General features: G+C 44.2%; 1 protein-coding gene across 1 annotated transcript in view; it reads left to right on the forward strand.

Annotated features, from left to right (window-relative positions):
- The window catches only part of ADISSP (adipose secreted signaling protein), an 81744-nt gene that overhangs the window by 36681 nt on the left and 27142 nt on the right, over positions 1-17921 (forward strand). The window contains exon 3 of the mRNA XM_063459784.1: positions 4827-4969. Coding sequence (XP_063315854.1) covers positions 4827-4969 — 143 coding nt within the window. The remainder of the gene's footprint in view (positions 1-4826; positions 4970-17921) is intronic.

A 17921-nucleotide genomic window follows, 5' to 3' on the forward strand; every position in this document is an offset into this window, starting at 1 on the left:
ATGGAGTATGTGGGTTAAGAACGTCTAGTGTTGAACAGTATGTGTCCAGTAATTTAACTGGACACCAGTGATTATCGGTAGGGTAATAGCATACTTTAATAGGAGGACCCAACTGGTTTGTTTTGGTGTGATCAAAGGGGAGTACGTAATGGTCAGTATATTTTTGGTAGTGAAGTCATTTGGACGCAAGAAGCCATAGAAGGCTAGATAGGCTGTTCGCAAGAAAGTGAGCCGTGTGGCGGCTGAATGACCCTTTCTTGCAAACTCACAGTTCGTGGACCGATCAGGAGAACGCAACCCGGAAGCAGCAGTAAGGTAAGAGGTCAGCCTGGAACTATTTCCGGCTGGCTCTGACCAAAACGCAGAGTAAAGTGGAGCGTGTGGCTGGGAACAGCGGCGGTACCCGGTTGGTAGCACTTCATGGAGCTGGCTCTGCGAGGTGAGTGTTCAAATCGGACTGGGCAGACGTGGTCGTGGGACGAAGTAGTCGGTCTTGTCGGGAGAACTTGGTTTTCAGGAACCAGCATGGGAACGAAGCCTTGGGTGAGTGAACTGGAACCGGCAGTCAAGGGTTCTGTATGAACCCAGTGGTGACGGTTGATTTATAGATGAAACAAATTAATCTAAGATGCATTCATAGTTACACAAGCTGAAAAGAGATGCTTTGAATCAATGCATTTCTATGGGGAGCATTTTGAGTAGTTTATATTGAATAGCCTGCAGGGACATGTTGTAGACCCCATAATCACTACAATAAGCTGAAGTGGTTCTGTTGGATATAGTGCCCCTTTTACAGCCCTTGTTCTAAGTTATTTCCTTTGCCATAGGGATAGTTTCTAAAGAGGAGGAGAATTGAAATCCTGTGTCTGTTTCCCTTCATTTGCAATGTTTGCTCTGCTTATCTAAACTGGATTCGTGTTGGTGAAGCTTGATGTATTGATATCAGTTGACACATGAAGGGAGGAGGCCCCGATTAGTGAAGTTATCCTGGATAGAAGGTGGTAGACTAGGGTGGAGATACTTGGAAAGGTCCTCATCCTTGATAACAGCTGCAAGTAAGGAGTAGCCCGGCAGTGGTGCTGGTTGGGTTGTTTTGCTGATTTACCGTGCTCTCATCTAAAGACTGTCACGTTTATACCTCAGTGTTCATTGTAAGTCCATATAACTGGTCTGGAAATGGCTGACGGCTGAGACTATTCATTTATTTGGTACTTTGACCTAAAAAATTTAATTTTAAACTTTCCAAAAATTCGCATTTTTTTTAAACCATGTGAGACAATATTGGCATTTACAGTCCCAAAGGGGGATATGTCCAATGGAGCTGGTTGTGTAAAAGTAGATTAGTTCTGAAAATGCTGTTTAAATGCTTTTATTTGTAGTTCCATCCACACAGAGCTTCCTGGAGAATTATGGGAGCACTGCTCATGTAGCCCACTTAAAGGGATATACCAGCAGAGTGAGTTCTTCTTATCCTGACACACATTGCTTAGAACGGCAGCAATTTACAAACATCCCACAGCTGTCAGCACATCAGAGGAGGAACATGTATGTCGTTTTCTGTTCATGGAAAATGTTTCTATGCGTTGGAGAGGTTTCCAATCTGCGGCTGCATGCATGTGTGTTCTCAGTCAGGCGATCGCGGGGTACAGCTGCATTCACGAAATGGAACGTTGCTGTCAATGAAATGAGTTCTGACTGTTGTCACCTTGGTTTAGTTAGTGTTGTGCATCACCTGCATATCTCAGGTAGGACTTTGGAAAATCCCCCTAGGGCACAGAATCTTAGGAAATCGCGTTGCCACAGCTATCCCAGAATTCTCCGCTTTACCTGGAAACGAGCGCAGGCTGGCATTGTGCTACAGACTTCAGATACCATGACCTTTTTTACATTTTGTTTTATTTATCATGGCTTGTGAACCGAAAGGATCAATGACCAAAAATCATTTATAGAATGTGCAGTTTCAGCTCTGTGGTTCTCATCAGCATGTTGCTGGTTTTAAAAATACACAAAAATAAGTCCTGCGATCCTACTCCCACTACTCCTGGGCGGCAGCAATGCCCATAGCACACATTATCCCCAATACATACAAAACAAGGAAAGAAAAAAGCGTTTCCTGCGCACTACCCCTAATCCCTATACATATTTACAATGCTGCTGCCCACCCTATGTGTTCCCTGTTATGGGTTAATAAGTATGTAGGGGTTTAGAAAAATACCCTTCTCTGTCTCTGTAGAGATTTTTAGAGATGGCTGAAGCTCACGGAAGCAAGTTGAATTGTTGGTGTAGGACCCACCTAAGTGTTTGTTTGCCTTGATGTGGCAGGTGGGCTCACACCTAATAGCCATTGGAGTGAAACAAAAACCTCTAGTTATTTAAATCTGCATAATTATTTGGGATAGTGTGCAAGTAATGCTTTTATGGTACTGGTTTTAGTCTGGATGTTGACGTGGCTAGGTGCCAAAAAGATTGTGATGAAACCAAACCGGAATTGATTTTATTTAAATCTCTATTCATTAATATTTGTAAATCACTAGTTTGTAAGACTCTACTTAAATGCACACTCCAGTCACCATCACAACTTCAAGGCTGAACTTGATGGACCCATGTTGAGACCGGAGAAACTGACGGAAGCCAAGCACAGAGAGATGGACACAGGTTTCTTCAGGAAGGAAGAGATTCTTTATTGGATCACCGATCGGGACTCAGAGGGACTAGTGTCACCAAAATACAACAAGTTCTGAGCCCCGGACAATAGTGCAGGCTCCTTATATAGGCACATAACTCCTCCCATATTAAGCTCCACCCGCACATTCTCTTGACCAATCAATACAAATAAGAATTAACTTCCTGCTTGACCGCATGGCCTGTCCAGCACAATGGAGGAGGGGAATACTATATCCTGTATTCTTGCACATGCTCCGTACACTACTGATCGTATCTTGCCTCGTGCAACCAACTGATCGATACGTCAGCATATGCACGTACACATGCCACGTGGTAATCTCGGCCTACTAAATTTATTTTTACCGAGATTCCACCACAATGTAACTAACCATCTTCATCTAAATAAAGTTTTTATGTTCCCAGGAACCCCCCCGGGCACTCTTGTACCTTAAGGGATGGTTTAACCGCAAAGTTTGCCTCCAGCACTGATCTGCAGGTCCCTCAAGCCGCATCCGGCTTCTCAATCTCCGTTCCAGGAAGCTCAACTTAAATTAAAAGGATATTCTAGTCACCAGAACTACTACAGCTAAATGTTGTGGTCTGGGGCATATAGCCTGTCCCTGCAGGGTCAGTATTTGTCAATGCTGCCTTTTCGGAGGAGAGGCTGTTTGTCTCTAGAGGCGATAAATACAGCAATGTAGTCTCTCCGAAATCCACTAGAAGAGATGGGCTTCCTGTGTTCAGATGGGCTTTGGAATAGTTGTGGAAACATGATTTCTCAGGATTCTGTGCCTGAGGGGGACTTGCCAAGTTCCCAGAGTTCCCAGCATGACATGCAATCTGCTCTGAATGGAGCCAGTGCCAGGAGCTCAACATGTTTATAGGATTTATTCACATACCATGTCCAGGGTGAGAGACTCCTGATTGGCTGAACCACTTCATGGTCTAAGAAGAGCAAAACCACTGCCGAAACTTTCAAGGGTAATATTTTATTTGTATATTTAAAGTGTTCTCTGTATAACGTGGTAAACAAAGGGTCACTGGTAGGCTTCCAGAGACCCCTTGATTTAAAACTAGAACAAGCACAACATTTATAAATTCTGTTTACTCACCGAACAGGATTGTAGGTTCACTTGAATTGTATTGGTTAAAACAAACCAGTCCGAATGTAGCTCCAGTTTAAGTTGCAATTTTTGCCCTATTTAGGAATTGTCCTTCACCCTACTACAACTTGTCCATTAGCGATGTTACAGCCCCAGATTCTTTTTCCGCGTTCCAGTTTTGTACGATGTTGTTTAATAAGGTCATTCCCTGGTTGATACAGGCTCCTTAACACGCCGTGCTGATATGTCTGATCACATCACTGTTTGCTTTTGATATCTGCCATAGTAATCTAATGGCGCCCTGAAATGTGTGCAGGCTCTGGGCTAGCAGACCTGTTGGAGACTAGTGGATGTAAACACCCTAGGGGATGTCTGACTGCAATGAATCAATGATGGTAATGGGATACATGCTGAGGGATGCCACATGTGGCACTGGAATGGTTACGTGTCTGATTGTGTGAGCGTTGTTGGAAAATACTTTTTGTTAGAATGTGTCTAGGTACCCACCCAGCCGTTACTGTCCCTTTAAGGCCATAGAGATCAAGAACCTGCGTACTGTGTGGATACACTGACGTAAATGTCTTTTGATTCCAATTCGTGCTTTGTTCATCTAATGTCTATACGCTTGTCTAACAGCAGATCTAAACTGTAGATGCTGTGAACACTTTGTGCATCCTGATTATTGCTGTGCACGGCCTGCACATGCTATATGCTCTGGTCACTGACCACACACACACTGTACACATTGTATATCTTAATCTCTGTCACATTCTATGGGAAGGGGACACAAGCCTTTAACATACGCTGTATTTAATATTTAGAGATTCTGTGTTTCCCCAATTCCAACGAATCGCTAATCAATCCAAACTTTCACATTTTTAATGGATTTTTTTTAAATCCTTGGCCAGTTAAAAAAAAAAAAAAGCACAAATATTTTCATAGATTTTATTTTTTAGAAGATGTTATTTGTTTGTTTATATTTCACGCTCTCCTTTAGCATCCCATGCCTTTTATGACCCTTTTCACAGCGCCATGCTTGTTTTATCTCTCACCTTGCAGGTACGAAGCCCAAAGTGGCCGGTGTCCGCTTTACCACCGGTTATCCCGAGGAGGGCGCTCACAATCATGTGCACTTTGATGAGAAACTGCATGACTCGGTGGTCATGGTCTCTCAGGAAGAAGATGGGAATGTCTTGGTAAAGGTAATAAATACTAAGCAGATATGACTAAAATGACATTGATCACTTTGTTTATATTTTCAAACTTTGCCAGTGCAGATATAGAGGGGGCTACTGTATGCGGCAAGAAAACCTTTTATCTACAACATTACCATTTAATATAATATCACTCTAATGCAGACTTCCAAGTCACTTTTATAATTTAAATTGTCATTCATTTTGCTGTCCCCCTCCATTTACCTACCCATTCGTAGTATTTAATAAGCCATAAAGCTGTTTAATTATTCATTAATTGCCGTAATCAGTGATGAATGTTTCAGTTAGTGACAGTACAAAGAGTAGCAGTACTTTTAATTCATTGTTAATTTATCAAATGAACCATAATTAATATCGCGCCAGAAGTGTAGAGAGCTGTATGTTAGTTCAGTTCCCAGAACCAATACAGCTTAATGACATGGTTTTGGTGTCTATAGCCTGTCCCTGCAGGCTTTTTAATATAAACATGGTTTACATTGCTGCCTAGTAACATCTCTACTGCCTGTCACTCAGACGACCACTAGGGGTGCTGCACAGACGCACTGAACACTCCCCACAGAGATGCTTTATTTCAATGCATCTCTATGAGAAGATGCTGATTGGTGTTTTGCCACGCATGCGCAATTGCAACTCAATTATTTTCTACGGGAAAGCATTGGATTGACTGAAATCATCAAGATTGATTGATTATCTCAGGCCCGGAGGCGGGGACAGCCGCGACGACCGAGAAAGGGTGAGTAAATCTAAGGTGGGGGGAGAGATGGGGCACCTAAACATGAACAGTTTTAGTTCCTCACTTTACAGTATTCCTTTAAGCTTTTAAAAATTTCCAAACTTTTGTTTAATTTTTTTTCTTTTTTTTTTATAGACCATACATCTGTGCCTTTATGTAAATAACCTTTTATTTGACTCTCCTCAAGTCTAAAGGAGTGTCCGTTACACTATAAATAAATTGTGGCCAGCTGCCTGAGGCCTGAATAATGTGTACGTTTTGACCAGTGGGGACCCAGTAGAATAGGTTTTAATCCCCGCGGGGATAATTGGGCCCGTGTTCTACATACAGAATGCTACGTGTGGGTGGTGAACAGTTTTAATGTAATGTTTTTGCTGTTTTTTTTCTGGGAATTATTGAAAAACAAGTTCTGTTTGGGTGTTAGCTCAGTGTGATGCACAGTTTGTTCACGCTGTGTGTAATCGCAAGCTGAACTCCACACACACAGAATACATCTGTGTGTGTGCAACCTTTTTAAAAAAGCCGATTTTTATAATGGCTCTCTCGATTGTTGTGGCCGTTTTTATTGCTGGAAATAGGTCTATTAGTACAAAAGGTTATGGAGAATCAAAATAGCACCGGGTGATGGCCTGTTTCTGGAAGTAATGGGATTACATTAAAATGTTAGTATTTATGAAGGCTTAAACATACATTTACAATTCCTGCGTCCTTCTTGGAAGTGCGCTGTCTGGAATATTTATTGCAAAGAACTTTGTTCTGACTACAGATGCAGATCCTTCTGAAGTGAAAAAAGTCCATACATATTTGCTGTTACTTAAAAAGACAGTATTGGCACCAAAACAACACTAGCTTAATAAAGCAGTTTTAATGTATTCTTACTGCTTTTTTACTGCTCAATTCTCTGCCACTTAGGAGTTAAATACAGCCCTATAGTATCCCTTTGTGGCGAAACCAACCTCGCCACTGGGCATTGGAGAAGCCTGTTTGCCCGCCTCCTGCCTGCTGACTATGTCCCCTGGCAGATTTGGCCCTTTAAATACAGTATTTGGGCATATTGTATTTTATTATGCTGCTGCTGGCCCTTTAAGAACCATCTGGGGACATACTGTGACTTTTGGGAACAATGCCCCTTTAAGACTATGGCCCCTGGAAGATATTGCCTGTTAAAAACTATTTTAGCAGATTGGATTTTAAAAGACTTGCTGCCCCTTTAAATTGTATTGGAGCAGTTCTGCAGCTTTAAATTGGCACTTCGGATGTAGCCGAAGTAGTCGAAGTGGCCGCCATTCGACAAACGAACACGTGGCGGCGGCCATCTTTGTTCATTCGAACGAGGTCAGCAGTATGTGTAGCCAAATCCATGGAACTGAAATCGGCTACACATTTCAACGAACACCGTTGACGCTTACCTTCTCCTACACTCCGTTTTCAGCTGCAGAGACTAAGTCCCGTTCGGCAGTTTGAACTCACTGTTATACTAAGCTAAATGCACGAACGGCCCCATTCGGTCATTCGAATGGGACTTTGTCATTTTTCTGTGTAAAATAGACCGACCGCACAGCCCAAATCTATGGAACTGTTTTGGGCAGGAAAATTTGCTTATAAGGTCATAAAGGACTCACAGCTAACTTTTTATCTACTGTATGGATTTATCTGATTTTTGAGAGTGTTTATGTTTAAAGTCTGCTGATTCTGATTATGTGTTTTTATGAAGATTGGACTATATTTTTAAAGTTATAGTACATGTAGAAAAACTGTATTTTTCCTGCTTGTGATAATTATGTTAACCCATTGTGTACCATAATTATATCACAGGCAGAGGGGAGGATTTTGTGTGTAATTGCTGGGAGTGTTTTCTGTAATGTACGTGTGTTATTGGTTGCTCTGTAAAACCCTGTTGGCAGTACTATGTTTGTAGATTGTGAATAAAAGAGGCTGTATGTGCCAGTACAGTCAGTTCTGCTTGACCTCAAAACGAAGTGTCGTCTCGTTATTGGGGGAATTGGATTGTATGCTGATTGCCAGGAGTGTAAACTGATTGTATGCTTTTCCTGTTCAGCTGTTTACAGCATTCATATGCTTGAGAGCATTCATATGCTTCTCCGGTTCGGTGGTTGTGGTGTCTGCTGCAGTGCTTGGAGTCCTCAGGAAGCGCTAGGAGCATCCTTCAACGGAGGTACCCAGTCGGGGTGCCCGTCGATACGTTACACCCTTTAACCCCTTTAGGACCAAACATCTGGAATAAAAGGGAATCAAGACATGTCACATATGTCATGTGTCCTTAAGGGGTTAAAATTACAAATATATTCACAAATTATAAGTGTTTTATTATATTGGGAGGCCACACATTAAATTACATGGCAATGCGCTCTAAGCACCATAACCACTAGATTCTATTATAGTGGTTTTGGTGCTAGTAGGCTGCAGGCGTTGTCCCCCAATTCTGAGGCCAACCGTTTTTAAGTGTTTTTAACTCAACGAGGCACCTGCAGCCGCCAAGCCCTCTATATATCTGGTTTCAAACCGTTTAATTGACAGTGAGGGGTGGTGCCCATAGCCGGCTAGGACCAAACCATTACAACAGAATGTAGTGTTTATGGTGATTAGAATGAACCTTTTAACACTTTATTTTTTGCAAGCGATATTTACTGCTCACTTTTTATTTATCACCGTAATGCAGTTGTGGCCTATTTTGATGGTTATGGTACAAATAAGGGAGAGCAGAGCACAGCTGTGACATACACCCCTTCTCCCCCCATTCCTTTTTTAATTGCACATAATAAACGTAAATGTGTAGTCCATGATTATACATTTACTGTGGGGATGTCTAGATCCCCTATACACACATCCCTCTATTTGATGGACGCAGTGCGTTTGGACAGAAGTAATTTCAGGTTTGCAGTAGTCCTATGTGACAAAGTGCAGGACTTGTAGTAATTCTACTTGTTGGTCCCTCCAGTCCTCATGGATTAGTGCGAGCTCTGCGTTGTGACAAAGTGCAGGACTTGTAGTAATTCTACTTGTTGGTCCCTCTAGTCCTCATGGATTAGAGCGAGCTCTGCGTTGTGACAAAGTGCAGGACTTGTAGTAATTCTACTTGTTGGTCCCTCCAGTCCTGATGGATTAGAGTGAGCTCTGCGTTGTGACAAAGTGCAGGACTTGTAGTAATTCTACTTGTTGGTCCCTCCAGTCCTGATGGATTAGAGCGAGCTCTGCGTTGTGACAAAGTGCAGGACTTGTAGTAATTCTACTTGTTGGTCCCTCCAGTCCTGATGGATTAGAGCGAGCTCTGCGTTGTGACAAAGTGCAGGACTTGTAGTAATTCTACTTGTTGGTCCCTCCAGTCCTGATGGATTAGAGCGAGCTCTTTGTTGTTACAAAGTGCAGGACTTGTAGTAATTCTACTTGTTGGTCCCTCCAGTCCTCATGGATTAGTGCGAGCTCTGCGGTGTGACAAAGTGCAGGACTTGTAGTAATTCTACTTGTTGGTCCCTCCAGTCCTGATGGATTAGAGCGAGCTCTGCGTTGTGACAAAGTGCAGGACTTGTAGTAATTCTACTTGTTGGTCCCTCCAGTCCTGATGGATTAGAGCGAGCTCTGCGTTGTGACAAAGTGCAGGACTTGTAGTAATTCTACTTGTTGGTCCCTCCAGTCCTGATGGATTAGAGTGAGCTCTGCGTTGTGACAAAGTGCAGGACTTGTAGTAATTCTACTTGTTGGTCCCTCCAGTCCTGATGGATTAGAGCGAGCTCTGCGTTGTGACAAAGTGCAGGACTTGTAGTAATTCTACTTGTTGGTCCCTCCAGTCCTGATGGATTAGAGCGAGCTCTGCGTTGTTACAAAGTGCAGGACTTGTAGTAATTCTACTTGTTGGTCCCTCCAGTCCTGATGGATTAGAGCGAGCTCTGCGTTGTGACAAAGTGCAGAACTTGTAGTAATTCTACTTGTTGGTCCCTCCAGTCCTGATGGATTAGAGCGAGCTCTGCGTTGTGACAAAGTGCAGGACTTGTAGTAATTCTACTTGTTGGTCCCTCCAGTCCTGATGGATTAGAGCGAGCTCTGCGTTGTTACAAAGTGCAGGACTTGTAGTAATTCTACTTGTTGGTCCCTCCAGTCCTGATGGATTAGAGCGAGCTCTGCGTTGTGACAAAGTGCAGAACTTGTAGTAATTCTACTTGTTGGTCCCTCCAGTCCTGATGGATTAGAGCGAGCTCTGCGTTGTGACAAAGTGCAGGACTTGTAGTAATTCTACTTGTTGGTCCCTCCAGTCCTGATGGATTAGAGCGAGCTCTGCGTTGTGACAAAGTGCCGGACTTGTAGTAATTCTACTTGTTGGTCCCTCCAGTCCTGATGGATTAGAGTGAGCTCTGCGTTGTGACAAAGTGCAGGACTTGTAGTAATTCTACTTGTTGGTCCCTCCAGTCCTGATGGATTAGAGCGAGCTCTTTGTTGTTACAAAGTGCAGGACTTGTAGTAATTCTACTTGTTGGTCCCTCCAGTCCTGATGGATTAGAGTGAGCTCTGCGTTGTGACAAAGTGCAGGACTTGTAGTAATTCTACTTGTTGGTCCCTCCAGTCCTGATGGATTAGAGCGAGCTCTTTGTTGTTACAAAGTGCAGGACTTGTAGTAATTCTACTTGTTGGTCCCTCCAGTCCTGATGGATTAGAGTGAGCTCTGCGTTGTGACAAAGTGCAGGACTTGTAGTAATTCTACTTGTTGGTCCCTCCAGTCCTGATGGATTAGAGCGAGCTCTGCGTTGTGACAAAGTGCAGGACTTGTAGTAATTCTACTTGTTGGTCCCTCCAGTCCTCATGGATTAGAGCGAGCTCTTTGTTGTTACAAAGTGCAGGACTTGTAGTAATTCTACTTGTTGGTCCCTCCAGTCCTGATGGATTAGAGCGAGCTCTGCGTTGTGACAAAGTGCAGAACTTGTAGTAATTCTACTTGTTGGTCCCTCCAGTCCTGATGGATTAGAGCGAGCTCTGCGTTGTGACAAAGTGCAGAACTTGTAGTAATTCTACTTGTTGGTCCCTCCAGTCCTGATGGATTAGAGCGAGCTCTGCGTTGTGACAAAGTGCAGGACTTGTAGTAATTCTACTTGTTGGTCCCTCCAGTCCTGATGGATTAGAGCGAGCTCTGCGTTGTTACAAAGTGCAGGACTTGTAGTAATTCTACTTGTTGGTCCCTCCAGTCCTGATGGATTAGAGCGAGCTCTGCGTTGTGACAAAGTGCAGAACTTGTAGTAATTCTACTTGTTGGTCCCTCCAGTCCTGATGGATTAGAGCGAGCTCTGCGTTGTGACAAAGTGCAGGACTTGTAGTAATTCTACTTGTTGGTCCCTCCAGTCCTGATGGATTAGAGCGAGCTCTGCGTTGTGACAAAGTGCCGGACTTGTAGTAATTCTACTTGTTGGTCCCTCCAGTCCTGATGGATTAGAGTGAGCTCTGCGTTGTGACAAAGTGCAGGACTTGTAGTAATTCTACTTGTTGGTCCCTCCAGTCCTGATGGATTAGAGCGAGCTCTGCGTTGTGACAAAGTGCAGGACTTGTAGTAATTCTACTTGTTGGTCCCTCCAGTCCTGATGGATTAGAGCGAGCTCTGCGTTGTGACAAAGTGCAGGACTTGTAGTAATTCTACTTGTTGGTCCCTCCAGTCCTGATGGATTAGAGTGAGCTCTGCGTTGTGACAAAGTGCAGGACTTGTAGTAATTCTACTTGTTGGTCCCTCCAGTCCTGATGGATTAGTGCGAGCTCTTTGTTGTTACAAAGTGCAGGACTTGTAGTAATTCTACTTGTTGGTCCCTCCAGTCCTGATGGATTAGAGTGAGCTCTGCGTTGTGACAAAGTGCAGGACTTGTAGTAATTCTACTTGTTGGTCCCTCCAGTCCTGATGGATTAGAGCGAGCTCTTTGTTGTGACAAAGTGCAGGACTTGTAGTAATTCTACTTGTTGGTCCCTCCAGTCCTGATGGATTAGAGCGAGCTCTGCGGTGTGACAAAGTGCAGGACTTGTAGTAATTCTACTTGTTGGTCCCTCCAGTCCTGATGGATTAGAGCGAGCTCTTTGTTGTGACAAAGTGCAGGACTTGTAGTAATTCTACTTGTTGGTCCCTCCAGTCCTGATGGATTAGAGCGAGCTCTGCGTTGTGACAAAGTGCAGGACTTGTAGTAATTCTACTTGTTGGTCCCTCTAGTCCTCATGGATTAGAGCGAGCTCTGCGTTGTGACAAAGTGCAGGACTTGTAGTAATTCTACTTGTTGGTCCCTCCAGTCCTGATGGATTAGAGCGAGCTCTTTGTTGTTACAAAGTGCAGGACTTGTAGTAATTCTACTTGTTGGTCCCTCCAGTCCTGATGGATTAGAGCGAGCTCTTTGTTGTTACAAAGTGCAGGACTTGTAGTAATTCTACTTGTTGGTCCCTCCAGTCCTGATGGATTAGAGCGAGCTCTGCGTTGTGACAAAGTGCAGGACTTGTAGTAATTCTACTTGTTGGTCCCTCCAGTCCTGATGGATTAGAGCGAGCTCTGCGTTGTGACAAAGTGCAGGACTTGTAGTAATTCTACTTGTTGGTCCCTCCAGTCCTGATGGATTAGAGCGAGCTCTGCGTTGTGACAAAGTGCAGGACTTGTAGTAATTCTACTTGTTGGTCCCTCCAGTCCTGATGGATTAGAGCGAGCTCTGCGTTGTGACAAAGTGCAGGACTTGTAGTAATTCTACTTGTTGGTCCCTCCAGTCCTGATGGATTAGAGCGAGCTCTGCGTTGTGACAAAGTGCCGGACTTGTAGTAATTCTACTTGTTGGTCCCTCCAGTCCTGATGGATTAGAGTGAGCTCTGCGTTGTGACAAAGTGCAGGACTTGTAGTAATTCTACTTGTTGGTCCCTCCAGTCCTGATGGATTAGAGCGAGCTCTGCGTTGTGACAAAGTGCAGGACTTGTAGTAATTCTACTTGTTGGTCCCTCCAGTCCTGATGGATTAGAGCGAGCTCTGCGTTGTGACAAAGTGCAGGACTTGTAGTAATTCTACTTGTTGGTCCCTCCAGTCCTGATGGATTAGAGTGAGCTCTGCGTTGTGACAAAGTGCAGGACTTGTAGTAATTCTACTTGTTGGTCCCTCCAGTCCTGATGGATTAGAGCGAGCTCTTTGTTGTTACAAAGTGCAGGACTTGTAGTAATTCTACTTGTTGGTCCCTCCAGTCCTGATGGATTAGAGTGAGCTCTGCGTTGTGACAAAGTGCAGGACTTGTAGTAATTCTACTTGTTGGTCCCTCCAGTCCTGATGGATTAGAGCGAGCTCTTTGTTGTGACAAAGTGCAGGACTTGTAGTAATTCTACTTGTTGGTCCCTCCAGTCCTGATGGATTAGAGCGAGCTCTGCGGTGTGACAAAGTGCAGGACTTGTAGTAATTCTACTTGTTGGTCCCTCCAGTCCTGATGGATTAGAGCGAGCTCTTTGTTGTGACAAAGTGCAGGACTTGTAGTAATTCTACTTGTTGGTCCCTCCAGTCCTGATGGATTAGAGCGAGCTCTGCGTTGTGACAAAGTGCAGGACTTGTAGTAATTCTACTTGTTGGTCCCTCTAGTCCTCATGGATTAGAGCGAGCTCTGCGTTGTGACAAAGTGCAGGACTTGTAGTAATTCTACTTGTTGGTCCCTCCAGTCCTGATGGATTAGAGCGAGCTCTTTGTTGTTACAAAGTGCAGGACTTGTAGTAATTCTACTTGTTGGTCCCTCCAGTCCTGATGGATTAGAGCGAGCTCTTTGTTGTTACAAAGTGCAGGACTTGTAGTAATTCTACTTGTTGGTCCCTCCAGTCCTGATGGATTAGAGCGAGCTCTGCGTTGTGACAAAGTGCAGGACTTGTAGTAATTCTACTTGTTGGTCCCTCCAGTCCTGATGGATTAGAGCGAGCTCTGCGTTGTGACAAAGTGCAGGACTTGTAGTAATTCTACTTGTTGGTCCCTCCAGTCCTGATGGATTAGAGCGAGCTCTGCGTTGTGACAAAGTGCAGGACTTGTAGTAATTCTACTTGTTGGTCCTTCCAGTCCTGATGGATTAGAGCGAGCTCTGCGTTGTGACAAAGTGCAGGACTTGTAGTAATTCTACTTGTTGGTCCCTCCAGTCCTGATGGATTAGAGCGAGCTCTGCGTTGTGACAAAGTGCAGGACTTGTAGTAATTCTACTTGTTGGTCCCTCCAGTCCTGATGGATTAGAGCGAGCTCTGCGTTGTGACAAAGTGCAGGACTTGTAGTAATTCTACTTGTTGGTCCTTCCAGTCCTGATGGATTAGAGCGAGCTCTGCGTTGTGACAAAGTGCAGGACTTGTAGTAATTCTACTTGTTGGTCCCTCCAGTCCTGATGGATTAGAGCGAGCTCTGCGTTGTGACAAAGTGCAGGACTTGTAGTAATTCTACTAGTTGGTCCCTCCAGTCCTGATGGATTAGAGCGAGCTCTGCGTTGTGACAAAGTGCAGGACTTGTAGTAATTCTACTTGTTGGTCCCTCCAGTCCTGATGGATTAGAGCGAGCTCTGCGTTGTGACAAAGTGCAGGACTTGTAGTAATTCTACTTGTTGATCCCTCCAGTCCTGATGGATTAGAGCGAGCTCTGCGTTGTGACAAAGTGCAGGACTTGTAGTAATTCTACTTGTTGGTCCCTCCAGTCCTGATGGATTAGAGCGAGCTCTGCGTTGTGACAAAGTGCAGGACTTGTAGTAATTCTACTTGTTGGTCCCTCCAGTCCTGATGGATTAGAGCGAGCTCTGCGTTGTGACAAAGCGCAGGATTTGTAGTAATTCTACTTGTTGGTCCCTCCAGTCCTGATGGATTAGAGCGAGCTCTGCGTTGTGACAAAGTGCAGGACTTGTAGTAATTCTACTTGTTGGTCCTTCCAGTCCTGATGGATTAGAACGAGCTCTGCGTTGTGACAAAGTGCAGGACTTGTAGTAATTCTACTTGTTGGTCCCTCCAGTCCTGATGGATTAGAGCGAGCTCTTTGTTGTTACAAAGTGCAGGACTTGTAGTAATTCTACTTGTTGGTCCCTCCAGTCCTGATGGATTAGAGCGAGCTCTTTGTTGTTACAAAGTGCAGGACTTGTAGTAATTCTACTTGTTGGTCCCTCCAGTCCTGATGGATTAGAGCGAGCTCTGCGTTGTGACAAAGTGCAGGACTTGTAGTAATTCTACTTGTTGGTCCCTCCAGTCCTGATGGATTAGAGCGAGCTCTGCGTTGTGACAAAGTGCAGGACTTGTAGTAATTCTACTTGTTGGTCCCTCCAGTCCTGATGGATTAGAGCGAGCTCTGCGTTGTGACAAAGTGCAGGACTTGTAGTAATTCTACTTGTTGGTCCTTCCAGTCCTGATGGATTAGAGCGAGCTCTGCGTTGTGACAAAGTGCAGGACTTGTAGTAATTCTACTTGTTGGTCCCTCCAGTCCTGATGGATTAGTGCGAGCTCTGCGTTGTGACAAAGTGCAGGACTGGTAGTAATTCTACTTGTTGGTCCCTCCAGTCCTGATGGATTAGAGCGAGCTCTGCGTTGTGACAAAGTGCAGGACTTGTAGTAATTCTACTTGTTGGTCCCTCCAGTCCTGATGGATTAGAGCGAGCTCTGCGTTGTGACAAAGTGCAGGACTTGTAGTAATTCTACTTGTTGGTCCCTCCAGTCCTGATGGATTAGAGCGAGCTCTGCGTTGTGACAAAGTGCAGGACTTGTAGTAATTCTACTTGTTGGTCCTTCCAGTCCTGATGGATTAGAGCGAGCTCTGCGTTGTGACAAAGTGCAGGACTTGTAGTAATTCTACTTGTTGGTCCCTCCAGTCCTGATGGATTAGAGCGAGCTCTGCGTTGTGACAAAGTGCAGGACTTGTAGTAATTCTACTTGTTGGTCCCTCCAGTCCTGATGGATTAGAGCGAGCTCTGCGTTGTGACAAAGTGCAGGACTTGTAGTAATTCTACTTGTTGATCCCTCCAGTCCTGATGGATTAGAGCGAGCTCTGCGTTGTGACAAAGTGCAGGACTTGTAGTAATTCTACTTGTTGGTCCCTCCAGTCCTGATGGATTAGAGCGAGCTCTGCGTTGTGACAAAGTGCAGGACTTGTAGTAATTCTACTTGTTGGTCCCTCCAGTCCTGATGGATTAGAGCGAGCTCTGCGTTGTGACAAAGTGCAGGACTTGTAGTAATTCTACTTGTTGGTCCCTCCAGTCCTGATGGATTAGAGTGAGCTCTGTGTTGTGACAAAGTGCAGGACTTGTAGTAATTCTACTTGTTGGTCCCTCCAGTCCTGATGGATTAGAGCGAGCTCTGCGTTGTGACAAAGTGCAGGACTTGTAGTAATTCTACTTGTTGGTCCCTCCAGTCCTGATGGATTAGAGTGAGCTCTGCGTTGTGACAAAGTGCAGGACTTGTAGTAATTCTACTTGTTGGTCCCTCCAGTCCTGATGGATTAGAGCGAGCTCTGCGTTGTGACAAAGTGCAGGACTTGTAGTAATTCTACTTGTTGGTCCCTCCAGTCCTGATGGATTAGAGCGAGCTCTGCGTTGTGACAAAGTGCAGGACTTGTAGTAATTCTACTTGTTGGTCCCTCCAGTCCTGATGGATTAGAGCGAGCTCTGCGTTGTGACAAAGTGCAGGACTTGTAGTAATTCTACTTGTTGGTCCCTCCAGTCCTGATGGATTAGAGCGAGCTCTGCGTTGTGACAAAGTGCAGGACTTGTAGTAATTCTACTTGTTGGTCCTTCCAGTCCTGATGGATTAGAGCGAGCTCTGCGTTGTGACAAAGTGCAGGACTTGTAGTAATTCTACTTGTTGGTCCCTCCAGTCCTGATGGATTAGAGTGAGCTCTGCGTTGTGACAAAGTGCAGGACTTGTAGTAATTCTACTTGTTGGTCCCTCCAGTCCTGATGGATTAGAGCGAGCTCTGCGTTGTGACAAAGTGCAGGACTTGTAGTAATTCTACTTGTTGGTCCCTCCAGTCCTGATGGATTAGAGCGAGCTCTGCGTTGTGACAAAGTGCAGGACTTGTAGTAATTCTACTTGTTGGTCCCTCCAGTCCTGATGGATTAGAGCGAGCTCTGCGTTGTGTGAAGGCTGTTGTTGGCTGGGTATCAACGCATCCATTAACGGAGCCATTGAAACACTACTGACCTCACAGCAGAGCTGGCCTGGCAGCTATTCTAGAAATTCCTCCCACAACGCACGTGTGTTGGCGTTTCAGTGTCTGAAGCTTTCATGGAGCATCCGGGGAATGGAAACGCTGTCTCTTTTCCACTCTGACAAAGTACCATAATAAAGAAACTAGCTGGGTTTGGTCACAGAGGGATGGTAGTGAATTGGTTAAAGGGAATGGAAATAAAAGCTGCTCTTCATCCAAGCTTCCCATAGGAAAGCAGGTGCATCCAAGCGTCCCATAAAAGAACAAAACAAAAAATAGCATTGGATTAATGTTTGCATATGGGGATTATAAGTCCGTTAAGTGGAAGCACATGAAGTAGTCAGGAAGACAGGAATGTTTTATATTGCAGCGTTAAAAGGACATTCCGATAACGTGGTCTGGGTGATTATAGAGGTCCTTTAATGGACAGCTGTCATAACAATTTAAAGTTTCTCTATTTAAAGTTTATTGCATTTAATAAAAATTGTTTGTGTTTTCTGTCTTTATTCCCACTGGGTTCACACCAGCCCATCCATGCCTTGACTGTATCTGAGATGTTATTTTCCTTCACGTTGGTCTCACCTCATCTGATTTCACAGCTATGTACATTCACGTCATGGAACTGTGATAGAGAGAGAGTGACATTTATGGAAATAAAACAAACTCTCTCCAGTAATATGATGAGTACAATTTCATTGTCCTCTGATACCAAACTCTATATTAACTAAATGTTTTCCTATTTAGGCTTCAATTTAATTAGAGCCGATGGTGCGTGTTAGCAGTTTATTGATGACTTATTTAATTGTTTGGATCAATTAACTTATCGCCATTACAGACTTATCTGGAGTTGGTGATTATCAGATTTCAGTACAAATTTTGAAAATGTTGGCTATACTGTTATATTGAAAATATCCGATGAGATTTAATTCTATTTATAGTGCCCAGGGCTGGACTGGGAAAGTAATTTGGCCGGCGCATTTTTACATTACAGCATCCCACTGAGAAGGGGTGGAGTCAAAAAGTGGGTGTCATCACCAGCAACAAACACACCCCCTCTCAAA

Source organism: Pelobates fuscus, chromosome 6, assembly GCF_036172605.1.
Source record: "Pelobates fuscus isolate aPelFus1 chromosome 6, aPelFus1.pri, whole genome shotgun sequence".
NCBI classification, from domain to species: Eukaryota; Metazoa; Chordata; class Amphibia; order Anura; family Pelobatidae; genus Pelobates; species Pelobates fuscus.